Consider the following 17,400-nt stretch of genomic DNA (forward strand, 5'->3'; position numbering starts at 1 on the left):
TCAAGAAGATCAATGATGTTGTATACCGGATTCAGAAGGACGACAGCCCTAGATCAAAGATGAAAGTTGTACATCTGGAACGATTGGCTCCTTACGGAACAGGTTCTGTGCCTGTTCGGGACGAACAGGCTTAAGCGGGAGGCAGTGTTACGAATTTGATAATTATAGTTTAGGTTTGTTTAAATTAGTTTCCGTTAATTTAAATTTCAAATTGTAACGATAAAATTTCGTTATAACTTGTTGGAATCATCTATTCATTTTCTAGCACTTTCCTGAATTTCTTTTAAGTTCTTTTGTTTGCTTATTTTCATGTAAGTTCTCGCTCTCTTTGATAGCAGCCCCTTTGTTTTGTTGTTTTGCATTCTCATTTCATCTCATTGTGTATTGTCATTGTTTTTGTTCTTGTAGTAATGCGAGCGCATATCTATGTGAGTGTGTATGTGTTTGGCAGCCACCAGATGAATGACTTAATGGTCGTAGATCCTTCTATCATTGTCTAAGAATGTTCTGGCGTTGCCAGAATATTGTAGTGCTACCAGAATGTTCTCGAATTGCCACCCCGTCATATATAAAAGTGCTCGCATGCTGCTAACGAGTCAGTCTTAATTAAAGCGTCAAACGAATAACTTCAGTGTGAACGAATTGTAAAGTGTGAAGTCATAGTAAATAAATTGTAGATTGTCGTTATTTAAAAGAACTGTGTTTTATTTGTCGGGTAATTAAAAACGCCTAAATATAAAAACGTAACAATACTATATTAAATTTTTATAATGAAACTTCGAAATGTTGGTTATTAATCATTTTACTGTCCCAACTCTAAAAAGAGTATAGTGCCCTTTCGTTATTTTTATGGAGACCCCTGATTTCTTTTAACGAACCAAGAAAAAAATTATGTCCATAATGCCAAAATGATAAACAAAACACATGTCTACGTATACATAAAATGCTGCTCTCAAGGCTAAAACATATGCTGTTTGTTTTTCAAATGTCTATTCTCTTGGTTCCGAATGTCTCTTCTCTTTATTCAAATTAAATAATATTTAGACTTAAGCATATCAAATGTTTGGCCTTATCATAAAACAGTTTTCCGAAACAACATACAAGCGGTTTCACAGAAATTGTTCTCTTTTGATTCTTTCGCTGTGTTATGTTGATATCTTTCGTCAACTCTCCCGGTTTCCATCTCTTTCTCTATACTCTCTCTGTCGCTTTGAATAAAATATCACAACATATGTATGTTTAGTCGAAATTTGTAAATATATATAAGTTTGCATTCACACATATGATTTTTATGAAACATTCATGCCCCAAACATAATATATTCTAACATATTAACATAGATGTCCCAAACATTTAGTGTTAGTTTAGGAACATTACATGTTTGCACTTAAATATATTGTGTTTTAAAATTGTGCCCGAAACACATTTTGTTTATATCGGAACATATGAAAAACATATTTTTCTAACAGTGTAGTTATAAAGCGATTTAAATTAATAATTAAAATTCCCGAAAAAAGCCAAACTAGATCACTAAAAAATTCCGTAAGTGTATTTGAAGTTGAATTTGTCATTGTGAATCTGCCTTTAACGTCAAATTTCATGTTTTCAGCGTTACGGAGTACACCCTCACAAAAAATCGCTTCTGTAACATATACTCCCAAACATATTTAGCTTCAAGCATATACATTTTTGGGTATTGCCCAAACATTTATGTGTTTGATCTCTACCAATATATAATATGTTTGAAAGCATATTGGTCTAAACATATCCCATATATTGGCCACATTATAAGTTAAGTCCGAAGGCATAATCGATACTGCTGCATGTTTATGGGATCGATAACACATTTACCGATTATTTAGTCATCAACGAATTGTCGTATCGATTGGACACATTCTTTACAAACACAGACATTCCGTCCGAAAAAACTTATAGTCTGTAAGACGCAGCGGTGCCAACTCTGACGATTTTTCGACATTTTGACGATTTTTAATGGTAAATTTGGCCTGTGACGAGTTTAAGACACTTAGTTATGAGTTGACGATTTTTGAAAATGTTCGACTCATGTGTTTCCTTTTAACGTTTTTTATGGCGATTTGACGATTTTTCAAAGTAACGTAGTTATAAGTTGACGATTTTTCATAAGTTGTAAACAATCATTTTTTAGTCTCAATGCTATGACAATTTGTGTCTAGCTTGCTCTTCTCGTTCGTCTCCAATGTAGACAGAAATTAACAGCAAACAATATAAATAAAACAAAAATTCGGAATTCCTTTGAAACTTCAACTTTACAAGGTATTCTTTTGTTCAAAAACTATTTAAATCTATTGCCGATAAGCCAAGTAATGCGCACAAATAGTAATAATAATAAAAATTATACATGAGAAAGAAATACAGTAATCCCTCGATTTACGTCGTCTCGGTTTACGTTGTTTCGATTTACGTCGTAAAATTTTTTGTTCCATCATACTTCGATTTACGTCGTCGATTTTTTGGCCACTTTATCAGAAACGCCTTCCATAGGTAAAATAAGAATCCACGATGATGGCATCGAAACATTTTTGTTCCACACTGTGGAACAGGCATCGAAACATTTTTGTTCCACACTGTGGAACAGGGTATTATAAGTTAGTGCATATGTTTGCAACACCCAGAAGGAGACGAGATAGACACATGGTGTCTTTGACAAAAATGCTCATGGTGGGCTCCTGAGTCGATATAGCCATGTCCGTCTGTCCGTGAACACATTTTTGTAATCAAAGTCTAGGTCGCAGTTTTAGTCCAATCGACTTCAAATTTGGCACAAGTATGTGTTTTGGCTCAGAATAGATCCCTATTGATTTTGGAAGAAATCGATTCAGATTTAGATATAGCTCCCATATATATATTTCGCCCGATATGGACTTATATGGCCCCCAGAAACCAGAGTTTTAACCTAATTTGCTTAAAATTTTGCACAAGAAGAACAATTGGTACTATAGTCAAGTGTGCCAAATTTTATTCAAATCGGTTCAGATTTAGATATAGCTCCCATATATATCTATCACCCGATATGGACTAATACGGTCCCAGAAGCCAGAGTTTTACCCCAATTTGGTTGAAATTTTGCACAGGGAGTAGAATTAGCATTGTAGCTATGCGTGCCAAATTTGGTTGAAATCGGTTCAGATTTAGATATAGCTTTCGCCCGATTTACACTCATATGACCACAGAGGCCAATTTTTTGCTCCGATTTAGTTGAAATTTTGCACAGGGAGTAGAATTAGCATTGTAGCTATGCGTGCCAAATTTGGTTGAAATCGGTTCAGATTTAGATATAGCTCCAATATATAGCTTTCTCCCGATTTACACTCATATGACCACAGAGGCCAATTTTTAATTCCAATTTAGTTGAAATTTTGCACAGGGAGTAGAATTAGCATTGTTGCTATGCGTGCCAAATTTGGTTTAAATCGGTTCAGATTTAGATATAGCTCCCATATATATGTTTTTCTGATTTCGACAAAAATGGTCAAAATACCAACATTTTCCTTGTAAAATCGCCACTGCTTAGTCGAAAAGTTGTAAAAATGACTCTAATTTTCCTAAACTTCTAATACATATATATCGAGCGTTAAACTTTTTCGAAGTTTCCTTAAAATTGCTTCAGATTTAAACGTTTCCCATATTTTTTACTAACATTGTGTTCCACCCTAGTGCATTAGCCGACTTAAATTTTGAGTCTATAGATTTTGTAGAAGTCTATCAAATTCTTCCAGATCGAGTGATATTTAAATGTATGTATTTGGGACAAATCTTTATATATAGCCCCCAACACATTTGACGGATGTGATATGGTATCGAAAATTTAGATCTACAAAGTGGTGCAGGGTATAATATAGTCGGCACCGCCCGACTTTAGACTTTCCTTACTTGTTTATTATGTATACAACATACAAACAACATAGATGGACTTAGGAGTAAGTATGAGCAATTTTTAATTCGGTTTACGTCGTTTCGATTAACGTCGTCAAATTCCGGAACCAATCACGACGTAAATCGAGGGATTACTGTAAGGATTTAAGGAAAAAAGGAAATTTGTCAAGGAACATTTTTAAACAAATTGAATCGGAAAAATTGGGAAAAATCCCAATTGTTAAAAAGAAGTTTGCACTTCCTAATTTATGATTGTCATATTTCTGTAAACCGACTTTCGGATAGACTGGTAGACTGAGTAAATCTTTAAAAACAACGTGACATTTTACCTTATGTAACCCACGTTGGCAATTGTATAATTTAAAAATTTCATAATTATTGCAAGGATGTTTTTTTATGGAACCACCGTGGTGCAATGGTTAGCATGCCCGCCTTGCATACACAAGGTCGTGGGTTCGATTCCTGCTTCGACCGAACACCAAAAAATTTTTCAGCGGTGGATTATCGCACCTCAGAAAGGCTGGTGACATTTCTGAGGGTTTCAAAACTTCTCTAAGTGGTTTTACTGCAATGTGGAACGCCGTTCGGACTCGGCTATAAAAAGGAGGTCCCTTGTCATTGAACTTAACATGGATTGAGCACGCCAATGTGGTATCACAATGGACTGTATAGTCAAAGTGAGCCTGATACATCGGCCTGCCACCTAACCTAACCTAACCTAAGGTGTTTTTTATGAAATAAGAAAATTCCAACCTTTTTTAAGATAGTTACTTTAATTTCAAATTTATACCATATACACATTAGGCTTGAAATCGATTAAAATTGGGGTTTAAAGCCCTTATTTATAGGGCATACGACAACTGAAATCTAGTTAAAGTGGATTTTGGAAGTGTAATGTGAGTGTCGTATTACATGGTAGTGTTTCCCTTTTTGGGAATATTGACTGAACATGTGCATTTATTGACCCCGCTTAACGATGGTGAAATCGAAATAAGTTTCTTTCATTTCCAAATAGCTTTTTAGTCTTACAAAAAAATCCCACTATATTAATAGTGTTCTTCCCAAAACTATACCGAAAGAGACTGCCTTAACCATTGCCAAAATGTTTTGTATTACAAAAAATTTCGTATTTTAAGGTTGCGTCAATCCGTGCGTTGATGGAAGGGTTGATTTTATTCTGTTTGCGGCAGACTATTCGAGCTTTTGATTTCAAAGAGAAATTTCAACTCTTCAATCATCGGACGCATTGAACGTATGGTATGTAATTCTACCTTTAGTATGATTTATGGCTGATGTAAGAGAACAACATAATATATATTGTTAGTTGTCCAGAGAGCGCCTTATAACCGTAGTTTTAGGTGATTTCTAATTTATTCAAATGTCTAAATGTATTCCACATCAAAGCAGGTTTCCCTTTGACCGGGATCCCGGGAAATTCGAAAAATTCCCGCTTTCCCGGGAATTCAAAAATTTTAGAAGAAATATATATACATATATATACATATATCTCTCGCCCGATATCTACTAATATGGCCCCAGAAGCCAGAATTTAAGCCTGATTTGCTTTAAATTTTGCACAAGGAGTGCAATTAATAGTTTCGTAAAGTATGGTGAATTGGTTGAAATCGGTTAAGATTTAGATATAGCTCCCATATATATCTTTCGCCCGATATAGGCTAATATGGCTCCAGAAGCCAGAGTTTTACCCTGCTTTAAATTTTGTACATGGAGTAGAATTAAATCTCGATATACATGCCAATTTTGATTGGCAGATTTAGATATAGCACCCATATATATATATATATCTTTCATCCGATTTACACTCATATGACCCAGAGGTCAAAATTGTAATTTACGTGAAGTTTTGCATGGGAGTAGAATTAATATTGTATTTGTGCATGCCGAATTTAGTTGAAATCGGTTCAGATTTATATATAGCTCTCATATATTTGTTTCTCTGATTTCGGCAAAATTGGGCAAAATACCCACATTTTCCTTATAAAAACGCCACTGCTAAGTCGAAAACTTGTAAAAATGACTCCAATTTTCCTATACATACTTTTAATACATATCTATCGACCGATAAATCTTAAATACACTTTTGCAAAGTTGCCTAAAAATTGCTTCAGATTTAAATGTTTTCCATATTTATTTTTTACTAACATTTTGTTGGCATTAGCCAACTTAAATTTTAAGTCTATAGATGTTGTAGAAGTATAACAAATTTTGTCCAGATCGAGTCAGATTTAAAGCACCCAACACATTTGACGGATTTGATATGGTATCGAAAATGTGGATCTACAAGTGGTGCAGGGTATAATATAGTCGGCTCCGTCCGACTTGAAACTTTCCTTACTTGTTTTTAATGTTTAATAAAAAAATTAATTGATAAAATCAATTTTTTAATCAAAATAAAAACAAAAAGTCAATTAAGAATGTGATTGAAAATAGTTACATCTGTAATTAAACAATTAATTGATACAGTCATTGTTTTAATTAAAACTAAGAAGACAAAGTTAGTTAGGAAAACAAGTGAAAAATTTCGCGGATTTTATCAAATAAATTAATTGTTAAAAAATTTCATCGATGTCGATTGCAAAACTTAATTAAGCATTTAATTGATTAAATCGAATAGTTTATTGGAATTGGATTGAAGTTTAATTAAATAATGAACTAATGAACCAATTAAAAAACTGATTGAGTTTCTCAATCGACATCAATTCAATATTTGATTGAATCAACTAAAAAAATTAATTGATTTTAATTGATCAACATCAATTAAATTGAATCAATTACAAAATTAATTGAAATTTCAAATCAAATCAATTAATTTTTTAATCAAATATTTATTTATGCTCAATCAAAACTGTAATTGATACTAAAATTTTTGTTATTGAAGACATTTCAATTAAAAAATTAAGGAATATGACCCCCTTCTAGAGCAAAATGTTTGTTTTTTAGACGATGGACATGTAACATGTTTGCCCCAACCATGTTATTTTCTCGGACATTTATATCTGATTTCGGCAACAATTTCATGTTTGGCGAGAAAACAACATTTTTGCAACAAAAATGTCGCTTTCTCCCCATCCAAAAATAACATTTTGCTGTAGTAGGTGATCATATTTCTTTTCTACGAGAAGCTGCGAGTATAATATATTGTAATTTTTTTAAATGTTTAATTCTGGAAAAACGATAATCTTCAAACTTTGGGTGAAATACACACCGACTGAAAAAGTATGATAAATCTTCATGGAATATAGTCATGGAATAACACCCAAAGAAATTTGATGCTGTTTCCTTTAAAAAAATGGGTTTTTGTTGTTGGGCGCTATTTGGTGAAGCTGAAGAGTACATTTAATACATTTAACTATTTTAAACTTACCACAATTGCTGGTAGTAAATCCATATTTGTGTTGATGTATATGGTATTCCGCTCATTAAATACAGCCAATGATAAAGTTTGCCAATTTTTTTTATTTGATTCACTCTTTCTATAATGATTTCAATTCGAAATTTCCACTTTTTATTGGACGTTGTTTTCCATCGAACACGTCACAAAGTCTTAGGGCATACTGTATTATTGTATGATATATGCTATAAAATATTTAATTTTTTTCATTTATTTATTTTTTTTTTTCAATTCACTTTTACCACAGATATGTTATCTGTATTTTTGTTGATATTTTCGCAACCGTTCCTTTGTCGAGCTGATAAAAACCCAAACATTGAGATATATTTTTGTTGTAGAATTTTGCAAATACAACTGACATGTACGAATTGGTTCATGGATATAGTTTAGCTTCTTGTGTTTTTTTTTTCAATTTATTAATATTTTTTTATTTATTCTACTATTCCAAATATTTCTATGATTCATATTTGAAATAATATTCTTCTGCTTTGGTTTTACTGTCAACAGTTGGAAATGATAGTTATTCGTATACTAAAACGGTAAGAACTTGAAATTTATTTTAGCCGGATAGATAATTTTGTTTATCGGACAGGTGGTGCAAACATATCAGTGCCTTAATTACATAGTATGCTAAGTCTACTCGAGTAATAAGCGCCAGTGAAGTTTGTCCCCGCACTGAAAAAAAATATTTACGTGATATTAGAGATTACGCAGCCTCAATTTTGGGATGCGCAATTTACACACTATTAAGGACAAATTTCTTTAAAACAAAGAAACTTTAATAAAAAGAAAGTTTTAATCTTTGCTTCAAATTTTGTTCATAAAATTTAGGACACAAATTTTGAAAATGTATCTTTAAACTTCCTTAAAGTAAAAAAACACCTTTTTGATTTAAAGAAATCGTCCTTAAATTAACTGAAATATTGAATCTTTAGATTTAAGATAAAAACGCTTCAAATATAGGCTAAGACTTATTTTGAGGATTTAGCATCTTTGGTTTAAAGTTTTTTTGGAATTAAGAAAATATTTTTTACTTCGATTTATCCGTCACAATTTGGATTTTTAAACTGGCATTTGTTTGTACGCGAATAGCTTTATTAATATACCGGAAAATAGAATGAAAATTCGATAAATGAGATCTGTGTCCTAGTTTTAATTTTATAGATCCTAGGTTTAAGTCCAGATAGGTCGCAAAAATTTTCCTTATTTTAAAGAACCCGCATCTTTGGCTCGGAATCAATACCAAGATCCTTAAAGGAAGGTCAAAAATCTATTGGTATTAAAAACATGTTTTACTTTGAAGTATCCGTTATAATTTGGATTTTTAAACTGGCGTTTGCTTGTATGTGAAGAGCTTTATTAAATTACCATGAAAATAGAATGAAAATTCGATAAATGAGATCTGTATCCTAATTTTAATATTATTGATCATAGATTTAAACCAGATAGGTCGCTAAAAATTTCTTTATTTTAAAAAAGCTACATAAATAAATAAAAAATCTGAGTATTTTATCAGCTGGCATCGGGTCATTAAAGGGTTAAGACGTAAATCACTTAAAAATTTAGGTTAAGCGTATTTCATGTTAGGACACAAATCTTACTTTATTCGCTTTTTCCTCTGTTTTCTTAAAGTAATATCCTTAATAACCGTATTAGCCACAAATTGAAATTCTAAATTAAGCGTAATTATTTTTTTGCCTTTTAAAGAAAATTTCGTAGTTTGAAGGAAAAATGTGCCATACGCAGTTCAAGATGGGCGCATTATTGGTAAAATTTACAAATTTTTAGAAATTCAGAGCTATTAGGTGCGAAACACGGATTTAGTAAATCCTTTTACTTCATTTGTGTATACACTGAAAAAAAAACATGCCCGGTTCCAAAGATTTTGTCTTCACACTAATTTTGGTATTGATTACGAGCCAAAGAAGCGGTGAATTGAAGTAAGGACAAATTTAAGACACGATTTATGTTTTGCGTAATTGATTCTAGGAAACAAGGTTTAATTTATTCGTTTTTTCAGCTTTTTTCTTCATGTGCTATCAGAGTTCTTTAAAATCATGTTAACGACAACTTAAATTCGGAGTCGACTACAAATAGAAATTATGCTCTAAAATAAAGTGTTGAAAAAATATCCTATTTTTTAAACATTTTTTGCTTTAGTCAACAAATTTGAACATTTTTTTTAGAATTATTAAAGCCAAGTTGACCTTAGTCAAACAAAATTTTCTTTCATTTTACGATACTCAATTTCGAATCGAATCACTTAACTATAAGAACAAAACGGCTTAATTGACAAGTTTATCGACTTTTGGACTAGTATTTTAAGGACAAGAAATCTTTGGCCTCACCACAATATTTTTTTCCTATTTTTGCGTGACTAAAATAGAATTACATAGGCTTTAGTGCAATATAGTTTACTTTTGTACGTTTTAGCCAATCAAATCAATTTAGTTGAATATAACTGCCTCTTTCAAATAATTTTTGATTTGATTCTATTAAAAGATTACAGAGAAAATTTTATTTTCGGATTCAATCACAAAATTATTTGATCCATTGATTTTTTAATTGGAATTACAACAATCATGAAAATTATAGTATCAATCACAGAATTAATCAGAAATAAATAATAAATAATTTATTAATAAAACAATTTAAATAATAAATAAATTATTAATTTCTTTGGCACTATTAATTAATTTTTAAATTGATTCAATTTATTTTTTAACTGAGGTAATGATATAAATATGTATTGTATTATTATTTATTTATAATTATTTAATCTTTAAATTAAATATTTTTTTGTATTTCTATAAAAGTTTATATGATTTAGAACTTTTATGTATTTTCCGATTATGTTGGATTTTTCTATAGTCAAAAAATTAAATTAAATGTCATATACGAGTATACAAGCCAACTATTTATATATTTTTTTATTGAGGTAATACATATTTTAAATATTTAATTAAACCCGCAACCATTTCATTCCATTCAATCATTTTCTTAGCTGATTTTATTTTTTAGTTTGATTATAAAGTTAATGTTTTAATTATTTACGTTTTAAACTTTTCTCAGTGTACAAAGTTTTTCTTCTTGTCCTTAGTATTATCATAAAAGAAAATTCTACAGAACTAAGGTTAATTTGTCCTTAAAAATTGGAAATAAATCTTCAATATTGTTGAAATGGTCTTTAAATTCGATGATTTTTTGCAACTTGACAATAAAACGTATTCCAAAACAGGAGATGTATTTCTTTATTACAGGAAACTTTATTTTAGAAATGCTTTTCATTTAAAACATTGTATAATTAGGAATTGTAATTTGTTGTTAATATGTTTATGAAGAACTTTGATATTATATTAGAAATACATACGGAAAAACGAATAAATTTGTTTTAGTATGAAATACGCTAAACTTAAATTCAAAAGTGAATTTCTTCATAATTATTTTCTTGGAGAAATTCTCCGATTCTTTGGTTCGCAATCCGTGTTGTCTTTATAATAAATTTACAAAAAATTATCGATTTTAAAGACTATTTTAATAAAACTGAAAATTTATTCTAGATTTCTAGGACAAATTGACTTCCGTTATATAGTTTTTATTACTATATGATAAGCCAAGGTCGCATTTCTATTTTAAGGACAAGAAATCATTGTACTCACGACAATATTTTTTGAATAAAAATATAAATGAATGATATCTGCATCCTAATCTTCGCCATAAAATTCAATTTAAGAAGTCTTGTCGTGTTGAAAAAGTAATGAAATTTATAATTGTAAATCCGAAATTGCAAAAAGGAATTTTTTTAAGTTAAGGTTTGCTGGAACACCTATACGAAATGTCAGGAGGTCCGAAGATGGTTTGGAGGAATTTAGGTTCCTGATTTCCAAAAGCCAAAATTCATGTTCTTCAAAGAGAAAAGTCTGTTGTGAAACTGATGCTAAATTAATTTTTCCTGCACTTCTCAAAACTAAACAAAAAATTAACTATTGCGCGTTTAATATGGTAATGATTTGGTGCAAATGCTTTTTTCTTTACTTTTAGTACATTTTTGCTTTTATGGTAAGAATTTCCTCAACACTACACTTCTCAAAACTAAAAAAAATTAACTATTGCGCGTTTAATATGGCAATGATTTGGTGCCAATGATTTTTCTTTACTTTTAGTACAGTTTTGCTTTTATGGTAAGAATTTCCTAAACGGCAGTTAAAAATCCCACCAAGTCAGTAAATTTCCATTATTTTGACAACGCGTAATAGAAATCTCAGAAAATGGAATACAATTTAATTCAATTTTCGCTCAAATTAGTTAATTTTTCTATAAGACAGTTTACTCTTTTTCTGTGTTCCATCTGTCTGTTGGACATGGAAACTTTGAACGGTACATACATTGAAAAAATATTTACATGGTATTTAAGATTACGCAACCTAAATTTTAGGACACACATTTTACACAATATTGAGGACAACTTTCTTTAAAATAATAAAATTTTTATTAAAAGAAAGTTTCTGATCTTTGATTCAACCAAAAAAAATATATTAAAATTAGGACACAAATTTTAGAAATTTGCGTCCTTCCGTTAAAACATGTCTTTGAACTAAGCAAATTTTCCTTGTAACAAATATAGATTAAAACTTATTTTCAGAATTTTGTATCTGTGGTTTAAAGTTTTTTATACCCTTCACCACTACTGTGGTACAAGGTATAATAAGTTTGTGCATTTGTATGTAACGCCAAGAAGGAGTAATCATAGACCAACCTTTTAGTATACGGATCGGCTTAGAATTAAATTCTGAGTCGATTTAGCGATGTCCGTCTGTCTGTCTGTCCGTCTGCCTGTCCGTCTGTCTGTCTGTCTGTTGATGTATTTTTGTGTGCAAAGTACAGCTCGCAGTTTTAGTCCGATTGTCCTAAAATTTGGTATAGGGTCCTGTTTTGGCTCAACGACGATCCCTATTGATTTTGGAAAAAATCGGTTCAGATTTAGATATAGCTGCCATATATATTTTTCACCGATCTGGTCATAATTGGCGTGTATATCAACCGATCTTCCTCAAATTCCGTACATCCGAATATTTTATGAGTCTCGAAAAACTTGCAAAATATCAGCAAAATCGGTTCAGATTTAGATATAGCTCCCATATATAGCTTTCGCCCGATTTACACTCATTTGCCCACAGAGGCCAATTTTTTGCTCCGATTTAGTTGAAATTTTGCATAGGGAGTAGAATTAGCGTTGTAACTATGCGTGCCAAATTTGCTTGAAATCGGTTCAGATTTGGATATATCTCCCATATAAAGCTTTCGCCCGATTTACACTCATATGACAACAGAGGCCAATTTTTAACTCCGATTTAGTTGAAATTTTGCACAGGGAGTAGAATTAGCATTGTTGCTATGCGTGCCAAATTTGGTTGAAATCGGTTCAGATTTAGATATAGCTCCCATATATATGATTTTCTGATTTCGACAAAAATTGTCAAAATACCAACAATTTCCTTGTAAAATCGCCACTGCTTAGTCGAAAAGTTGTAAAAATGACTCTAATTTTCCTAAACTTCTAATACATATATATCGAGCGATAAATCATAAATAAACTTTTGCAAAGTTTCCTTAAAATTGCTTCAGATTTAAATGTTTCCCATATTTTTATACCCTTCACCACTACTGTGGTACAGGGTATAATAAGTTTGTGCATTTGTATGTAACGCCAAGAAGGAGTAATCATAGACCAACCTTTTAGTATACGGATCGGCTTAGAATTAAATTCTGAGTCGATTTAGCGATGTCCGTCTGTCCGAGTACAAATTTTGCTTAGCATAGAAGACGCATTTCTCTAAAATAAAGTTATTTTCCTTGTCCAAAAGTCGATAAACTTTTCAATGAAGTCGTATTGTCCTTATAATAAAGTGATTTGACTTAAAAATGGGTATCTTAACATGAAAGAAAAAATTTATAGGCTAAGGTCAACTTGACTTTAATAATTCAGAAAAATTTTTTAAATTTAATGAAATTGTCTTTAAATTTGTTGTCTTTTTGCATCTTGACTACAAAGCAAAAAATCGTTCAAATATAGGACATGTTTTTCAAAACTTTATTTTAAAGAAGTTTTTTACTTCAAACATAGCATAATTTCTACTGGAAATCGAGTCCTAATTTGGAAAATAAAGTTGCCGTTAACTCGTTTTTAAAGGACTTTGATAGCATATGAAGAAAAAAAAGGTGAGAAAGCGAAAAATTAAAATTTGCTTCCTAGAAGCAAGTACACAAAACCTAAATTTAAAAGAGAATTGTGTCTTAAAAGTATCCTTACTTGTATTCTCCGCTTCTTTGGCTCGGAATCAATACCAAATTTTTTAAAGTAAAGACAAAATCTTTGGAACCGAGTATGCTTTTTTTTCAGTGTATAGTAACGTAATTTAATCAAATTAAGCGAAAACCCAAACTAAAATTAATTAAAATAATCTAAAATCTAATTAATTAAAATGCATTATTAATTAGACGATACCTCGGTGAGGGTTTAATTAATTTATTCTATTTATATCAACTGTACCGAAATTTAAGGGGTTCGACTTAGCACAGAATGGAATCTATGTAACTATATATTGGCTTGATTGTGTTTACCTCATGTATTAGAACGGGGGGTAGACGGTATCCGATTAGATAACACTATCTACCCATTGTTGTTGTCTTTTTGTTTCGTATATTCAGATGATATTAGATTTAGTATTGGAAGCAATTAGGAAAGCTATCAATAGGATATTTCAAAAAATATTTTAAACTAGCTCTTTAAAGATTTTTCAAAATTAAAAAAAATAATCAATATTTTTAACCTGTACCAGACTAACAAATCCTTAAATACACAGACCGTTTAATGGGCACAATGAACTACTTTGTGCGAAAGTTAAAGTAAATTGTATTTATTTTTTGAGATTTCCATAATGCGTTCTTAAAATAACGAAAATTTACTACCATTCTTGGATTTTAACTACCATTTACGAAATGCGTCGTTAAAGCATATTTACCACACCCTAGTTCATTTTTACTGATTTGCGAATTGAAGTGCTGTCAAAAAATAGTGACCCCACCAGGAAGGAAAATTTTGGTTAATTTTAGAAAAAATACGTTAATTCTAGAAAATTTTAACTAAACTGTCTTACAAACGCATATATCACGCTGATTTCACAAATATTAGTTAATATTTTTCTACAAATTCAAGAAAATTTATTACCCGAGTAAAATTTAGGAGATCTAATTATATCTGAGCAGACCCGAAAATTGGTAAGATATGATTATATCTAATTGCTATAGAATTAGATCTGATGAGATCTCTAGATCTAATGCCTTAGATATAATTATATAGCCCTATATGTAGATAGATCTGATGTTAGATCTCGTCATATATGGGATTATAAATAGTTATATATAATTATATCTCATCATATCTGGTTAGATCCAAAGTGGCCAATATTGAGATCTGATCACATCTAATTAGATCCACCAATTTTTTACACGGGTAGACATAATTATTTTTAATTGCCTTTGGTGACATATAGGGTTCACTTTTTTTGAGTGTGAGGTCATATTGTCCAATCCAATTTAACTCTATTTTAGTTTCCATGGGTTTAATAATTTATGTATGTAAATTAACTAGAAGTAGCAAAAAAGGTATACACAAATGGAGCCTAAAGATGGACTAAATTCTTTTTCACACAAATTAGTTCAGAATTTCTCAAAATTTGTAAATGTTACCATCTTAAACTTCGTTTGGCGTAAAAACATTTTTTCAATTTTGAACTCAATTTTTTTATTATGTCTAATAAATTTTCTTGACTTTGTCCAAAAATATTTACTTATTTTTGTAATATAGGCGTTTGTTTTTTCCTTCTTGGTGGGCTCGCGTTTACATCTTGAAGTGGATCTGAATTTGGAAATTTATGTTGTGGTTAAGATACAAAGAAAAAATTGTTTTCTGATTCAATACAAAATTAATTGATCCAATTAATTTTTTAATTGAAATGTCTTCAATCATGAAAATGATAATATCAATCACACTTTTAATTGGGCATACAAAACAAAATATTTGATTTTAATTGATTTCATTAGCAAATTTCAATTAATTTTTTAATCAAAAATTTAACTATTTTCAAATACAACGTTAGCTAACGAACTGCTATGGTGATATCTGTCATCTTACCTTCATATTCCATATGCCAGTTTAGGAACTGCAGACATTTTGTCAGTTAAAGAGAGAAGATATTTGTAATTTACCTTTTGTTAACTGGTAATTAAAGCTTAACGGAGCTACATTTAAAATTAAAATTAAAATTTTTACTCGTTTTGCTAACTAACTTTGTGTTCTTAGTTTGATTAAAAAAAGATTGTATCAATTAATTTTTTGATTAAAGACGTAACTATTTTCAATCACTTTCTTAATAGACTTTGAGTTTTTAGTTTTATTAAAAATGTATTATTTAATTGTACCAATTAAGTTTTTAATTAAAAAGTTAATTGTATAAATTAATTTTTTAACTAATTGACTTAATGTTTCCAGTTTGATTAAAACTTAATTGTATCAATTAATTTTTTAATTGAAAAGGTTTTCACCTTCAATTAACTTTTTAATTGGAAATATTTTGGTGATATTTTTTCTGTGTATATACCAATAGAGTCATAATTAGCAAGTCGATCTAGGCACCATTGAAAATTTCCGGTTTCTCTTCATGGTCGTATGGATGATACTCTTTGTTTAGTGAAAAAAGAGCGAAAAACTAAAAATAATCAAATATCTCAATGGAACAGTTCTTAAAAAAATTTTAACATTTTTTTTCAAATGCAGCAGATCAAAATACATAAGTTCAATCATTTTCATGACAGACTTTATTTTTCAATTTGATTAAAAAATTAATCGTATCAGTTAATTTTTTAATTGACTACGTATTCAACTTCTATCAGTTTTTTTTATTAGAAATATTTTGTTGAGATTTTTCCTGTGCAATGGATTCGTACACGGCACTGACAATTGCGCGAACTTTATGAACTTTTTCTGCAAATTTTCAAGATTTTATAAACTTAAATTTGAATACAAATATCATATATCGAATTATCGCTATATATATATATATATATATATATATATATATATATATATATATATATATATATATATATATATATATATATATATATATATATATATATATATATATATATATATATATATATATATATATATATATATATATATATATATATATATATATATATATATATATATATATATATATATATATATATATATATATATATATATATATATATATATATATATATATATATATATATATATATATATATATATATATATATATATATATATATATATATATATATATAAATTGCATCACTTTAAAGACATGCGACGCAATGGTCCTATACGTACTAAGCCTACAAAAGATAAAAACAAATATTTTGGAAAGGTGAATATTTATCTAATTTCCTGCATAGTTTCCTATTAACTCGATACACTGGTTCAGCGACGATCACATTTTTTCGATTGATATTTGTGCATTGCAATGTAATTAATTCAGGCTTAGTACTGCAATGCCCACTGTCAATGCAATATCGTGGATTTATTGTTCTATATGTTGAAAAAAAAATTAAAAATAAAACAAATTTAAATATATTCTTTTTATTTCAAATACGCCAAAAATATATTGAAAATTTTTTTATGCGTCATTACGCAATTCCACTCATTTTTTAATCAGAATCACTGTCTAGATCTGAGTAAGCTGATTTCTTGATGCAATAAAATTCAAACTGAAGACAACATTTTATAATTGGAGGGAACAAAGTTCTATTTTTGGGGTACATGTATCACAGACCATAGATGATTCATGCCATCTGTATTTTTGTTATACATTCAGCCCATCATATATTAACTGCCGTCTAACTACACTCTCATTCGTTAGACATTTGTTTATCAATGAGTTATGTATTTTCAAAGAATAACCCCAGTGGGAAATCTGTCTACGGAGAATTTGTCTTCAAGGACGTCTTCAAGAAAATATTGCAAA

General features: G+C 29.8%; 1 protein-coding gene across 1 annotated transcript in view; it reads right to left on the reverse strand.

Annotated features, from left to right (window-relative positions):
* LOC142221731 (uncharacterized) overlaps positions 1 to 17,400 on the reverse strand; it is a 41,274-nt gene that overhangs the window by 11,779 nt on the left and 12,095 nt on the right. The window contains exon 2 of the mRNA XM_075291515.1: positions 7,301 to 7,512. Coding sequence (XP_075147630.1) covers positions 7,301 to 7,324 — 24 coding nt within the window. The 5' untranslated portion in view covers positions 7,325 to 7,512. The remainder of the gene's footprint in view (positions 1 to 7,300; positions 7,513 to 17,400) is intronic.

This window comes from Haematobia irritans, chromosome 1, assembly GCF_050003625.1.
Source record: "Haematobia irritans isolate KBUSLIRL chromosome 1, ASM5000362v1, whole genome shotgun sequence".
NCBI classification, from domain to species: domain Eukaryota; kingdom Metazoa; phylum Arthropoda; class Insecta; order Diptera; family Muscidae; genus Haematobia; species Haematobia irritans.